The following is a 14806-nucleotide window of genomic DNA, read 5'->3' as shown; positions in this document are numbered from 1 at the left end:
AATTTAATACAATTACACATTTCTCTCTTTTAAATGCTAATAGTAAGCTTGTACACCTTGTATTTCCTTTGTCCCAGTGGTTAGGCAGTGCGTGTGACAATTATTGACTAATAGCTCAGCGAACCTGTTTGTAACAGGATTTACACGTCACAATTACTATGAATTGCTGAGGGTGTTTTTTGTATTATTCCAGTACCTTTCCCTAGTAAGTTAATTCTTACTGGAATTTTTTTTTTTCTGAAGGCCATATCATTTGTAATAAAATCTGATCTTATATTGTATGTTATGGTGTAAAATCAGCCATTTGACTAAAAGACTAAAACTCAAATTATAAGATGATACCATTTAAATATCCCACTTCAATTGATGTAAAAAATGAATGTATTGAAGGCTGTTACAATAGGAATGAGAAGTCACAGCTTCAGCTTCAACCACCTGTCTCCATTCTTTGAACATCAATTTTTTATCAGGTAAAACCAAACACAATGGTGGATTAGGGGCGACCTCAATATTGTGGATAGAAAAGACTTGTTTGAGAGCGGAGAAAACAGGATCCAAAAAATGAACTGCAACTGGACACTCCCAAAACACATGTTTATACCTGTACCTGACTTTCAGGATTAATCATATTTCATACTGTCCAGTGACAACCACCTGTCCACTTCAAAATGCGGCTTACAAACACAAAGGTATGACAGGAAAGAGAGCTGGGGGCAGACTGACATGTTAAGTTTTAAAATGACCATTGATCACAACATTGCATTGCATAAAAATCCTGAAAGCGATTTGACTTTTGTATGTCCTTGTGTTTTTGTCCATGACAGTTTCCAACTCATTTAAAAAGGAATGTTTTGATATTTACTGTAATTAGACTTTCGTCACGGGAACAAGGTCAAGATATTCATCATTCACTAAATTATGCAAACAGTCTCTACCAACCAAAAATAAAACATACTCTACTGGTTCAACTTTAAAATAATGACGTCTTGAAACATGTACTGGTCACCGACATACCCTATTCAAAAAGTTTATACATTAGTGTGTTTTTGTTACTGACCCTTTACATAATGACTTTCATCATTCATATTGTTTTTTATGACTCCCTACATATTATTTTGTTTAATTTGTGGGTCATTTTAGCTTAAAGAGTAAGTAGCGGGGTTCCGAAAAATATAGCGTAATACGTCCCCAGGTGTTGCTACAATAATATGCCTGTTTTTTTTTTTCTTTTCATTATTAACATCCTGACATTTTTTTACACTTATAACTTTAAAGTGTGTTTCAAAGCTCTTTTCAAAATGTCTCTTTTCAAAAACCTTTTTTTGTGTGAACCTTTAGAAAAAAAAATCCTATGAAGGATGTGAAAGGAGGAAAAGAAGAGGCTCAAAACAACAATCCAAGATGGCCGGGCAAATGTATGTACTCTAGTTACCATGGCATCAAAAGCCTATATATACCTCCTCTGTTTGTATTCAAACACACTTTCTCTTGACAAAGGTATGTTAATCAGACTGAAACGTTGGGAAGTTGGCTCTTTTGAGCAAAAACTATATATCAGTAGACTCTTGCCAAGTTAGAAGAGGTGTGTATAAATTGAAGATATTCATGAGTTGGCCAAAAACTAGACAGACCGTTCCTCCATGACTGATACATTCTGCCATATATAAAAGCTGCATCTTTATATTGCATCATATTTTCAGACACAATGTGCAAGATAGCAGATGTGATCCCTATTGGCTGGTCCTTGCTGCATTATTTCCTGTGTAACTCGTGTAAGTTTAGCATGTTATTTGTGCAGTTCCCCATGCCTTTCCCATGCTTATACTATACATTTACAATAGTTTACCCTGATTTTCCATGTTTTTTTAATATGCTTTACTATGCCTTGCTATTCTTTACAATTACCTGTTCTTTGCCATGCTTTCTCTGTGCTTTATTACACTTTGCTATGCTTTTATTGGTAAACTTTTATTCAGGGTTTCACAGGAAAAGTGTGATGACTATCGGCCGTTACAGAGCACAGGGTTTACTGAAGATACCCTCGCTCAAATTGAAGCAATTCGAGGTGTGAATCAGTGAGGAATGTGCTGGTATGCCACACAAGCAATTAAAACACCTTGCAGACCCCACCTTGGCTCCCCTGGGGGCACTGTAGGTTTATGGCTGTAAGAATGAACAATGTGCTTAAAAGGCGCTTGCTTACCCAAACTCCTGGCTCCTGGACATTTAAATAATATAATGTACTTAATATAAGGCATACTGCCATGATGTGTTCTATAACGAGAGGTTATCTGAGTGGTATTAGATAGAAAAGCGGCCATGTACTGCTGTATTGTACAGTATGTTCTACAAATTATTGTAGTAATTTCTTGTTACATGCAGTAAATTCTGTAGTATTTTGCAGTTCTCTGCTGTAAGTAATAATATGTGCTTATAGTATGTCTATAGAATTTACTATGGGTACTATATTTAATGCAATATTCTATAGTAAATCCTACTGTAATTTGCTGTCAATACATCTGACAATAGGAAATGCTGTAGACTGATTTAACTGCCTTGAAAGTAAATACAGCAGGAACGAATATTGCTAATTCTCAGAATGTTCCCGTGCAACCCGCGACTGTCAAAAATTTAAAGCGACTTTTTAAAACAACAAGCCCAACTCCGCTTATTATAAGCGGACTTGGCAACTGTGCCCCAGGCATCAGGTGATTCTGAAGGGTTATGTATTGGGTTAGGGTTAGGTTTTAGCGCTGGGGTTGCTTAAGGTTAGGGTCGGGGTTGGGGTTGGGGTTGGGGTTGGGGTTGGGGTTGGGGTTGGGGTGGGTTGATGTTAAGTTAAACATTTACTGTTTTGCTCATGTTAAAAACACATAATACATTTTAAAATATATATTTATAACAAAAATGTACGGTTGCGTTCATTTTTTTTACATTGTGGCGGATAGATGGATGATATAAAGCAGGAACGCAGTATTTTCAGGGTGTATTGTGTAAATATGTTCAATTCACTTTATTCTCCCCATATTAGTGTATTTTTTAAATAATGTATTACAGTTTCACTGACTCGATACATTCATTAGAATATGTGAAAAACTATACAATCCTGACACGTTGTTTTAAGTCACGGCGGCGCGGTTACTGCATAACATTAAACTTCTGAGGACAATAAAGACGGGAATCCATGTTTCTGTGTTTGACGGTCCTGCTGTGTTGGCTGTTACATTGATTCGCTCCAGCTCTGTTAAAGTTCCTTGTTGCTATGCAAGTCTGCTGGAGACGCAAGTTAAATAACTTTATTATTTGACCGCTCCACGGCGCTCTTTTCCTGTTTGCTCGCCTTCGCTTATATTTGTCTCAATCGCCCATATATTCCTCGCATTACCACAACATGTCGCCATTGCGCCTCTTTTGAACCGGAAACTCCATGTATTTTCGTTGCTATTCTCCTGTTATGATGTCCCGGTTGCCTGTCTGTGTGGTGCAGTGCTTGAGTCTGTGGAATTGGAATATCATGGCCGCCTGAGCAAGTTTCAGTCAGTCTGCTCTCCTTTCTCTCTTCAAAACCGGGATCTTTCATTTTTTTCAGCTTTTCTCGGGTTCTACCTTCGTTTAAAGGATTTATGATTCATGTCAAAGCCTCAACATGCAGCCTCCTCCGAGAAAGGTATGTTTTACATTTTTAGATATTTTTTTTTGTAGTTGAACATGATGCCAAAACTAGCTGTGGAGGTTCTTATTTTGTCCAGTCTGTCTCTGGGAATGTGTTGTTAGTTTGAAGACCGATGTGATGATGATACTTAGCGATGCAATTTGAAAGAAAAAGACAAACTTTATCTAGAAATGCGTGTTCGGTTAAAAGCACGAAATGAAAAATCTTAGACGGAATTCGATCCCTGATATTGTAACAAATGTTTTAAAGTGAAGTAAAAATTGAAATGACCGTACCGTAACAAAGATTTTAGTTTTGTTTTTGGGTTGATTTCTTTATTTTAATACATTGTTATGGTTTCCAGTTTTGAAGATTTGGCAATTGGTGGCAGTTTAATATTTTAATGATAAAAATGGAAAAATAATGACATACGATGCGCATAGACCGTTTTGTCTTGGTCCTGTTGTCAAATCTCACAGCACAGTTGACCAGTCGTTAAACACTAGTGAGTATTGGAATAAATAATACATTGTGCTTTAAGCTGCTGTTATTGTTAACGAAAATTGCACGTCTTCAATGTAACGATTCCAGCATGCTTTTATTTCAGTTCGAATTTAAGTACATAGAATCCAGTATTAAAATGGTACATATTTATTGACGTGGATTAAAAACAAAGTCCTGTTGATAAGCTTTTAAAATCTCACGCGTCGCTTTAAGTGATGTGCATGATGTTATAATTGCCTTTAGCTTTCCTTTTTCCAGGCGTACTAGGTTTTGTGTTGCTGCCAAAAAAACACACAATATCAATAATAGGAATGCTGGCTTGTGACCCGCGGGACATTCATATTCTAGACATGTAAAATACGTTTTTTTTGTTTTTTTTTTTTAAATATAAATGTTCATAACGTTTACAAAAATACAGTAGATTAATTTATTTGGCGTTTATTACTTGCCAATTTGATCATCGCAATATTTTCCATTGGCGATGGATAACGTCTCCAAGTAGTTGAAACTATGCGTGGTTAGTAGTGTTGTGCAATGCAGTCTATTGTACAATAATTTGTCCAACATGAGGCACTCTGTAGTACCAGTCTACTGTACATTCTGCTAATTCTGTCTCCAACACATACAACGACCGAAACAGGTGGGCAGTTACAACGCAAGGTAAATAGGATTAGGGCCTCAAGACAATCACGTCACTTGCCTTGGGTTTTTGCTACCCTTGACAGAGTATATTGCAGCCAAAGACAAACAGTAAATGCAGTTAAAACGACTGGTTGATCTATTACCCATTATTGCACATGCAAGTGGTGCATTCATCGTGTATACTTAAGCAGATCTCTTATTGTACACTTGTAATGCACTTATCTGCTTTAATGAAACTGCCCCCCCCCCCCGCCATTAGGATGTTTAGATAAGGCATGTTAATGACATGCAATCTGTCATCTATATTGCTCTCTGTTGAGAGCAATTTTGTTGTAATCACCTGGACTGTGTAAAAACTGTAATCTGAATTTAAGTATTTTTTTTTATTATTCTGTTCAGTATAATGAGAACAGTAAACCCAGCAATTGAATATTTAATTCCGGATATTTAATTCCATCACCGGACTCAATTAACATTTTCTTTAGCCTCCTTAATTATTTTTGTTCTACTGTCTGGAAGAATGTTAAGTTAACAGTGAACCATCGTAAGAGTTCCATCTACCTCACGGGGTTTGTATAGGGAGTAATTGAATTTTCTCAGACAGAAATCATTAAGCTGTCCCCAAACTTTCTATTTATAGTCTAAGTTTCTACAGAACTGGTTGACTCATGCTTTTATGAGAGCTAAACTGGTAGGTTTGTTTGACATACAGTCCACTTTTTTTTTTTTTTTAATAGTCCAAGCTCTTGTGTTTCTTGTAAAAACATCCCAATCAGAAACACGATTTTGGATATTTGTGTTTTGCTTTCTGAACTATGATTAATAAACTTCTGTGATTTGGTAAAGGGAACATATTGGTTCGCGAAGTGGAAAGAGGGTTTCAAACTTGTGTGTCTGCTGTTGACTTTGGTTAATTCAGTAGTCTCTTAACAAGGTCTGCTTTCTAAATTGTATTTGGTGTAGTGGTGATCATTATTTTCTGGTACTAAGTATCTAACGCAAGTGTTTCTGTTGTCAGATCAAGCGTTTTTCCTGTTTTTTTATGTCGGCTGTTTTGTTGAAGATGCCTCCGTTCTGTGAAGGAAAGCCTGGCTAATGTGTTGGATTTATTTCAGGTAAAAGTCACCCAAGAGCTGAAGAACATTCACACTGAACAGATGAGCAGACTGCAAGCCAAGCACCAAGCAGAATGCGATTTACTGGAAGACATCAGGTAAAAAGAACATCCAGATTACAAAACCCAGGGATGTGACGAAGGAATTTCCTCTTGGATTTCCTGCTGTGGGCCATTAAGAGGTCTATCGCAGCTGGAAATTGTAACTGGAACTAATACCGTGCAAATATTTGTCCCTAATGAAAGTGTGAGGCATGTTGGAGAAACATTCCATGCATTTCAGCCAAAATGTCTTCTTCCCCGAATAATATGTTGCAATCCTGTGGAGGCAGCCAGCATGATAACATTTGTTTTAGATTGTTGGATTCCAGAATAGCCGTGGTATTGTTTTATTTATTTTTTTCTGACGTTGCCTTGTTGCAAGGTCAGCTGTTGGCATAGCCTGTTTAGGAAACTGCCGGGTTTCTTGTCCTGAAACAGTTGCTGCTATCCTAGGAATACTAAGAGCCCTTTTTTAAAGCAAGGGGAAAGGCAAATTGTGTGGAAGGAATGTAACTATAATAACAACAGCTTCCGGGTAGTCTTTTATTGTTTGGGTAGTTTCTTTCTGGTTTTATAGCATGTATTTATTTCTTTAAAAACAAACTCTTTTTTTATATTGCAGTAACGTCAGGAAGAAATTTAAGCAGACTTTGCTTGCTGAGTTTCTGCAGAAGCCTTTGGCAAATATCTGTTTTTCAATTTGATAGTAGCCAAACTCTTCAGACACTGTCCTTCCAAGTCTTAAAAAGTAGCTGTGCCTGAACAGCTCCTTGCCTCACAGTGCTGATGCTTGCACTAATATGTATCTATCCGGGATATCCCACTGAGATTAACCTGACCAAGACCCCGTTCACACTTGCGATTTGAGGCGGCCCAGGGCTAATGTTATTCTACTGGCACTTGTTGTTGAGCAAAGTGTATTTGATATGTGACGGTGTATTGCTGTATTTAGATTACAGTGCTTCCCTTAATGAAGTTGTCATTTACATGTGGGACAAGGGTTTTGTTATATAGCCATATGTTCGGTAATCTTTCGAGAGAAGGGGTAATGCTAATGTTCAGTCTTTACTGGTAATGGTTAGGGACTAGAGGATAATAACAAGTAAAGGATAGAATAGTTTAACGACCGTGTTTGTAAACAAAGACGGTATTCATGCAGGTTAAGCAAATGCGTATAAATGAGAAGAAACGTGTGTAATGTATTTAACCTTATTTAATGCCGTGTCTTTCCTTACGAGGGAGCAGTAGTACTATTAGGTGGTCAGTCGTGAGTTTGTCTTGTGAATGTCATTGTGTACAGCCTGATAGTCACCTGACTGGCCGGCCCAGTAGTGTGAACGGGATCCAAGAGTGCTGCAATATAAAAGTCTTAAAATACATCCACGACACGCATCAACAAATGAAACGAGATCGTAGATAAGAGTTTAATTCTTGGAGAGAACATGACGAAAATTTCAGAATGCAGCATTTTCACAGGTGCCTACATACCACACACTCACCACATCGATGGATGACATCCTTCATTTTGGTTAGAAACAGTTTTGTCCTAGCAGCAGTGCAAAGAGGCCGAATGGCTTTAAAGAGAGCTCCATTGCTTGCTGCTGCGCAGCCCCGCTCAGGGAATACTCTGCGTGTTGTTCCAGTAGTGAGACCATTTGCCTATATAGTATATGAACCCATCACAAATCTCACTGCTGAAGAGAGAGGGGCTTTGGGATCTTGAACAGTAGTAAAGAGTGGCTGAGCTGAACAAGCTGCTTGGAAACAAGACAGCCCAGGCAGTGTATTGCTTGGTTGCAGATTGCTATGCAACACTCTCTTTACAGATCTCTGAGGGCATATGAATTCATAAATGCTGAGTTTCGTTTATCTTATTTGTAAAGGACGCAGCTGCTGCTACCTGCAAGTCATTTCCTAAGAAAACGAAAGCAGTATCGGTGTGCTTTTATTACCACGTTGAATCTTATGATAGGGTTGGGCTACATGGGATGGGGATAATATGACACCGGGGTCTCTATCATAAGCAAACACATTTGTGCTGGAAAATGATGTTCTGGTTTAGGTTAGCTACTTTGCCATGAAATGTCTGACCAAGCCTAAAAGTCCAGTTCAGATCCCTGTTTGATGGGCAGCATGTTAAGAAGAGCTCTTTATAAATGCCTCTTGTTAGTGCGATTGTCTGTTCTGTTTGCAATCAAACCTGAAAATGACTGGAAACATCTAATAGAATCACATTTTTTATCCTATACATACATTACAAAAAGTACATTGTAAATTTGTTCCGATTTAGCTGGTGGTCGTATTTAGATATCAACAATGTATGTACACTTGCCAAAAGAGACGACACATGGATTGTAATACAGCACATACTTTTAAATCTGGTACGTATTGTAGCAGTATGTAAAATTCCCCATTAACAACCCAACAGCAAAATGAAATCAAAATGTTACCCATGCACAGAACTGCGTGCAACGTAAAAGGTAATGCAAGAATTAAAACAGTATCCAAAGTCAGTATTCAAAATTGCAGAATATAGTGCTCTAAGGCCCTAATGTCACAGTTCACTTACAAATAAAAATGCACAAAAACAACTAAAGATCGCAGATTTAAAATGAATACATCACAGTATCTAAAACTGTTCAATGATTAACTGGTGCATTACCGTAGCTTGTCTCATCACTTTGTTTTGCCTGCATTTTCGTCAGGTGAAACTGGAGGAAGCGCCTTATAACTGCACAGGGGTCTTACTATTTACCGCAAGAAAACACACAAAAAAAAACACGAACAGTAAAAATATAAAGTAAAATACAACAAAGATATAATTAAAGATAAAATATAAAGAAATTGCCACTGTCATGCATATTCATGAGCAGTCAAGACTGGGGATGGATTTTATTCTTAATACAAGGGTGGTAAAACACGACTGACTGGGTAACGGATGCTGATTGTACTAAAATACAATGTGAACTAGGATGCAGCCAGTTAGGATTACGAGTTATATCTACAGTGATATATTAGTAGTGCAATAGTGCACATAGTGCATCATCTGAGGATCCAGTAACGTGGTGCTGAGGTCAGGCAAGTCCATTGCATTGTAGGAGGGGTAGATCAAGAGATCTACAAGTGCAGTCTAATCAGGTGAGTCTTGAGGAGGTGGTATCTGTACTACTACTGTACTTAAAGTATTGCATAAACGGTGTGACTTTCAAGGAATTAAAAAAAAAAAAAAAAAAGATTGACAAGCACTCTTCCTCTGTTGCAGCTAAAGTCTGAAGTCTAACGTGTTCCCTGAGCAGTATAATCAGACGCCTGTAAAGGTCATCTGGACGCTGTTCTAGGTGTTCTTATTCTTGGTCACAAGGGTGATGCAATCTCAATGGAACTCGGTGTTCCTCTGAAATAATTCCTGCAGTGCTATAAATAGCTTTCCAGTGTTATCAAGGGGTAGAAGCCGAGCAATTACTTGTTTATATACAGATATGTATATACTGTGAAATCTCTTCGATTTCTGTCGCCTGAATTACTGAAAACGTAGATATAATTTTTCATCGTTACCAATGACCTTCCAAAACAGTTTTTTAACATACTTAACTGTCTGCAACGCAAAGGTTCCCAGTTCAGTTAGCTTCATAGCTTTAGGGAAATGACAACTTTCTTTCGTTAACAGGATGAAAGGGAAGTAATGCACTTATGCCAATACTGAAAACTTATCTTGAGTGACAGCTTTTTGAGACTTAATTTAATTAAAGTTTTGAGGCCGCAGTTGGGAGTTTTGCGGCAGGATCTGACACACTTTCTGGATGTTGCTTGATCTATAACATTTAATTGAAATCCTCCCCCTAATCAAACCCGAGAGATTTGTATCCAGATTAGCGCATGTTTTTGAAAACCCAAGTGCACATGTTTTTTTGTTTAGACATTCTTCTCTGTTCAGTTGAAACATGCTGCAGCGCTGCAGATGACCTCATTCTTGTTTTATAAGAATAAATACTTGTAGATTTGTTTGAAGTAGCAGATGGCTAGAGTAAGCCTTACAGGCCTGTATGTTTGTTTAAGTCCCGAGTTGTGCTATGCTGTATAATATTGGAAGTTCTCTCTCAAAAGTCAACTCTCATTGATTTAGAGAGTCTGCTGGCGTTCATTTTGCACCTGTTTCATTATAACGTGGAAGCACTTAGCAGCTACCGTGTGGACCAACTAAGTTGAAAAGTCACGAAATTTCATGCATGCATGCATGCATACACGCACACACACACGCACACAGACAGTGTGTCTCCATCCCTGCTGCTGGGTCAACAGCAAGTGCTGGCTCTACCAGTGACCATGATATGAAATAAGTTCCACAAGTCTTGCCCCCACCCCAACCCCCTTCTCGTCACAAAGGAGGATGACCCCCACCCCTACCCCTTGGCCAGCACCACTGCTAGATCCAGCATTTCCTTTGCTGTCTTTACAAAGGGTTGAAGCCCCCACTTGAACTTTTAACACTTGAGTGCAGAGAGGTCAGCACAGGCTTTCTTTACCGCTAGTACGGTACATTTCTTAAATTCGATGTGTTTTAGGTACAAGAACTGGCGGGGGCCCCTCAAAATACAATCTGCTATGGGAATTCTGAACGATGCTTCTCTTGTTGAATTGCAGTCTAACGTATAATCTGTGAAAGAATGAATGATTCCTCCTGTAAATGGCACTGTAGCCGTGTAATTGAATGCAGAATGTTTTAATACATCCACAAGGCTTGTTTCGCTGTGTTTGGCCCATAACACCTCATTTCTATGACTGTTGGCGGCAGCTGCAGCAGCAACCAGCGCTGTTTATAGCAATAATAGTTTTATTTAACAAACCACCAGGATACCTGGGATAATTTCATTGGAATCCAGTTTAGCCAAGTACCACTTCATTTTAGAGCTGGCGACTCTCCAAGAATGGTCCGCTTAGTAGAAATGGCAGTGTTATTTTTCTGGCCTCCGCTCAGTTCAGCTCTCCAGTTCAATGGGGTTCATTCAAATCCAGATTTCATTGGAGCATCTGCAGTAACCACCTTGGCTATTTTTTTGCGGCACACAAAATACATAAGGAGGCTTGTTTTGTGAAGAGTTACTTCTAATTGAAAACGTGGCACATACCAGCAAAAGTATTTGGCTTTTGATTACATTTTTTAAACATAAGCTTGACTGTACATAATTTATGCCTACTGTACATAAAATATTCAGTGAGGTGAGATCACCATGTTTATTACCATGTGGCTTTCACATACCGTAATACCTCTATATAGTAAAGCTACAAGCGATTCTCTAACCACATGTTTGTGTTTTATGTGGGGTATACAGTAGGTGGGAGTCGTGCAACTGGTTTACAATGTGAAGTCACATGCTTTCTGTGCACTCAGTAGGGATCCCAGGCTTTGCTGGATGATCAGAGAGCTCCTCGCTCTCTTAGCTGGAGTCCATGTATAACACTCAGCATCTGATGCCCATGTATTCATATTCATGTGCTGGCCCTCCTGGACATTACATTATAGATGACCTCATACCATTCCATCAGTGCGTTGGCAAGTATTTCTGGTATTTCAAGATTAAGAGCTTCCCCCCTTATTTATACAGACGGACTAGGAGAGAGTGTAAATAAGATGGAAATGCCTGAGCTGTTTATCATTAGTCAGAAATCTCCACCTAGTACCTGTTCAGTCAGAATACTTATTAAACCCACCCTCCACTCAGTCTTGTATTTTGGGTTTTTTGGTACATTGTCTTGTTGAGAATTTGTTAATTATTGTGCTGGACAAGTTGATTTTTCCTGTTGTGCTTAGCCAAAGGAAAAAATCAGTGTAAATATAACAGAAGTTTTGTAAATGAGACCTCAGACTCAAAGTATTTTTGTGGTAAAACAAATATATAAAAAAATTAATTTTAAACCAAAGTTACAGATGCCAAAGCTTTTCCGGGCTCACGTGACCATCGACTCTCTTGAAGACAGACGGACGAGGTTGGCTGGGAATGCGACATATGTTTCAATTAAACTTTGCGTTCTCGTTGACAATCGTCATTGAAACTCGCGTGCAAAGTAATTATGTCCTGTGCCATCTCTTAATTTGAACTGTCTGGAGTTTTGTTCATTTGAGCTGTCTGCTCTTTTTTGGAGTGGTGAATTTCTGCGTTGGATTGCGCCGCTGTGAATTTTTTGGTTCATTGGCAGCGAGGAATGGGGTACACAAACAAGCAGCTAGTCAGAGCTGGGCATGCTTGGAGACTGACAATCCTCTCAGACTGGTGCGAAGCGTGCTCACACACTGGAAGCAAGAAGCGTGGTGTGTTTCTTTTTTCTTCCCAAATGCTTTTCATTCCTTGCAACTTATTTGGCTTAGGCTATCCAGTCGTCCCAGTAACCTTTACAGAAAGCCTTTTAATTTTGGTCAAGAAATGAAGAGCAAATGCCCAACCTCATTGTTCTGCATTGGTGGTTTGTGAATAATATTTTGAGTATACTGTAACTGCAGCTCATTGAAATCTTGTGCATGTCGAGATGAAGCAATTATCTATTTAGCTGGTAGATAAGAGTTTCAGAGTAGTGAAGCAGACAACGAACGCACAATTCTTATTTGGAGGGTAGTGTGTGTAGTATTACCTGTGCAGGTTGTTGTTTTTTGACGCTTGGGTTATCAGACACACGGACAAGTCTTTGAATTGAGTCTGTGTTTCACAGTTGCACTGTGGCAGAAGAGCTTTGTGTTTGCAGGAATTCCACAATTGCTGCAGCAGATCCCAGCATGCAAACCATGTCATTACAGTAATGTATTGAGTAGTACAATAACATGCATGGACAAAACCACCCGCTCTTGCTATTTAAATTGAGTGACAATCTGGAACTAATTGAGAGGACCAAAATCCAGTTCTCTTTTAAATATATGACACAGATATTGCTTGCTGAGGAACATGAGAATCAAAGTATGTGTTCAAATCAGATTACAATAATCTAACTCCAGCCCCGCACACGCCCACACAACTGTGCGCAGCCCCAGTAAGTAAACCTGCCTGTGGGCTGTGTGGTTGATGTAATCTAAGAGCACTACAGATCTGTACCTCCCAAGCACAGGAGATATTGCGTAAGCAGTCGACCTTGTTTTCACTATTGTAAAGCCCTTTTATATAACCTGACAGAAGGTGGAGAGTTTGTGGAAGGCTGCTGCCATTCCAGGCAGGTACTGTGCAGTACATGTACCGTATGTCTTGACACATGGATGATATTTTGTAGCTTGGGATTGCTGGAATTGTACCTGGAATTGTTAAACTCGTTGGCCTCTAGTAAGTTTTGCATTTGTGTTCTGTCCAGAGTCGAGCTGTGGGAGTGCAGTGTTGTCCCAATAGGATTCTCTCACCTCAGTGTTATACCGGCAAACACTGCAGTTTGTTTTCAATCAAATGTTTAGTTGAAGAATCGCCGGGTTGTTGCCTCCTCTGAACAAAATGTGTGGATATCAATAATGAGGGTCTCTCAAGTATAGGCAATAAATATCAACTGTAAACCTGTAATCATTCACGTCCTGAATACAGTTTAAACAAGTATGGCTTACTTATGCAGGGCATCAAACTCACACTAGCCCTGCCCCCGTCCTAGGTTTCAGTACGTCCCTTGCTTCAGGTATATTATTTAAATGACCAGGACCCTGGTAAATCTGCTCTGAACCGATTACACTTCTCACAGCATATAGGTTTTTCAAAGGGTGGGGACAGTTTATTTAACATCAAATTCCTGGCTCCTGATAATCTGCATGTACTTAATTGGAGGTAGCTCTGAAACCCAGCACTGAGTGCAGGGTTTGTGCGAGTTTCAAGGTGGTGTTTAAAGTTCCCCATCCATGGGTCTGGTGAGGATATCAATACACAGGGTATTCATTTGGGAAGAAAAGCAAGCATTTGCATACTTCATTCTAGTCTTTTGAGCTTGTTGGGTTCTTGCCTGTATTTCCTGATTCTTAAAATCAGGAAACTCCAGAGCTGAAAGGTTAAGCTGTTTTCTTTCTGGAACTGAAATGCCTGCTGAAAATAAATATAAAAATAAATCATTATTCTGTGAGTCCGTCAGGTTCCTACTGTAGGAACGTCAAAGGATTGGCAGAAAGTATGACAAACATCAAGAGGCCAAGATTATAACAAGCTCCATTTAGGGACTTGTGGAGGATAAAAAGTTAAGCTCATAATAAAACCTGGCATGGCTCGCACTGTTGCACAAAGGGAGTCATTTCCTGTGCATCCTTGATGCATTTTTAAAGAGTTACTGTAGAAATCTGAAATACCGCAGTTGCCCTAGCTAATGTATTCTTCTTGTTCTATGCAAAGGGATATGAAAACCATTTTCTGTCTCAATCATCCTATCCTTGTGAAAGTTAAAAGCACCCCTGTGGCCTATAGGGCTTTCAAACATTGAGGCTTTAAATTTCTAAAAAAGATGTGATGACTGAAACACAAATCGGACACACAGGCAATCCTAAACAAGAAGAATAAGAATACATTTGTTAATAACATGTTGTTTTAGACCTGTACCAAGTTACTGGCTGTGGAAGAACAGCAGGTTTGTGAGTGAACTTTAATACCGTCTCCAATGCTGGACTGCACTGAACTGCGCATGGGAAAGGGGCACTGGTACTGCTGCAGGTGGGTGACAATAAAGTAAAGGCTTGTCTTCATCTCGTATTTAATCCACAACACGGGATTACCAGCAACACAAATCAAAAGATAAACCCAGCAGCTTTAAGTGTATTGTAATTATGCAGGTTTTTTTTTTTTTTAAATGCTCAACATTTTTAATACGGTATTATAAAAACATGTACAGTAGACGCATTGGAATTTCACACA

The 14806-nt window shown here is 38.9% G+C and overlaps 1 protein-coding gene across 2 annotated transcripts in view; it reads left to right on the top strand.

Moving 5' to 3' along the window:
- Positions 1-3237: 3237 nt before the first annotated feature.
- LOC117405722 (F-BAR and double SH3 domains protein 2) overlaps positions 3238-14806 on the top strand; it is a 79181-nt gene continuing 67612 nt past the window's right edge. The window contains exons 1-2 of one of the 2 annotated variants that reach the window (XM_059028539.1): positions 3238-3667; positions 5914-6011. In XM_059028539.1, the coding sequence (XP_058884522.1) occupies positions 3647-3667; positions 5914-6011 (119 nt within the window). In that variant the 5' untranslated portion in view covers positions 3238-3646. The remainder of the gene's footprint in view (positions 3668-5913; positions 6012-14806) is intronic. The other variant, XM_059028540.1, reaches the window with a different exon arrangement.

This window comes from Acipenser ruthenus, chromosome 8 (genome assembly GCF_902713425.1).
Source record: "Acipenser ruthenus chromosome 8, fAciRut3.2 maternal haplotype, whole genome shotgun sequence".
Lineage (NCBI taxonomy): Eukaryota > Metazoa > Chordata > Actinopteri > Acipenseriformes > Acipenseridae > Acipenser > Acipenser ruthenus.
This window is presented reverse-complemented; position numbering and strand designations above follow the sequence as displayed.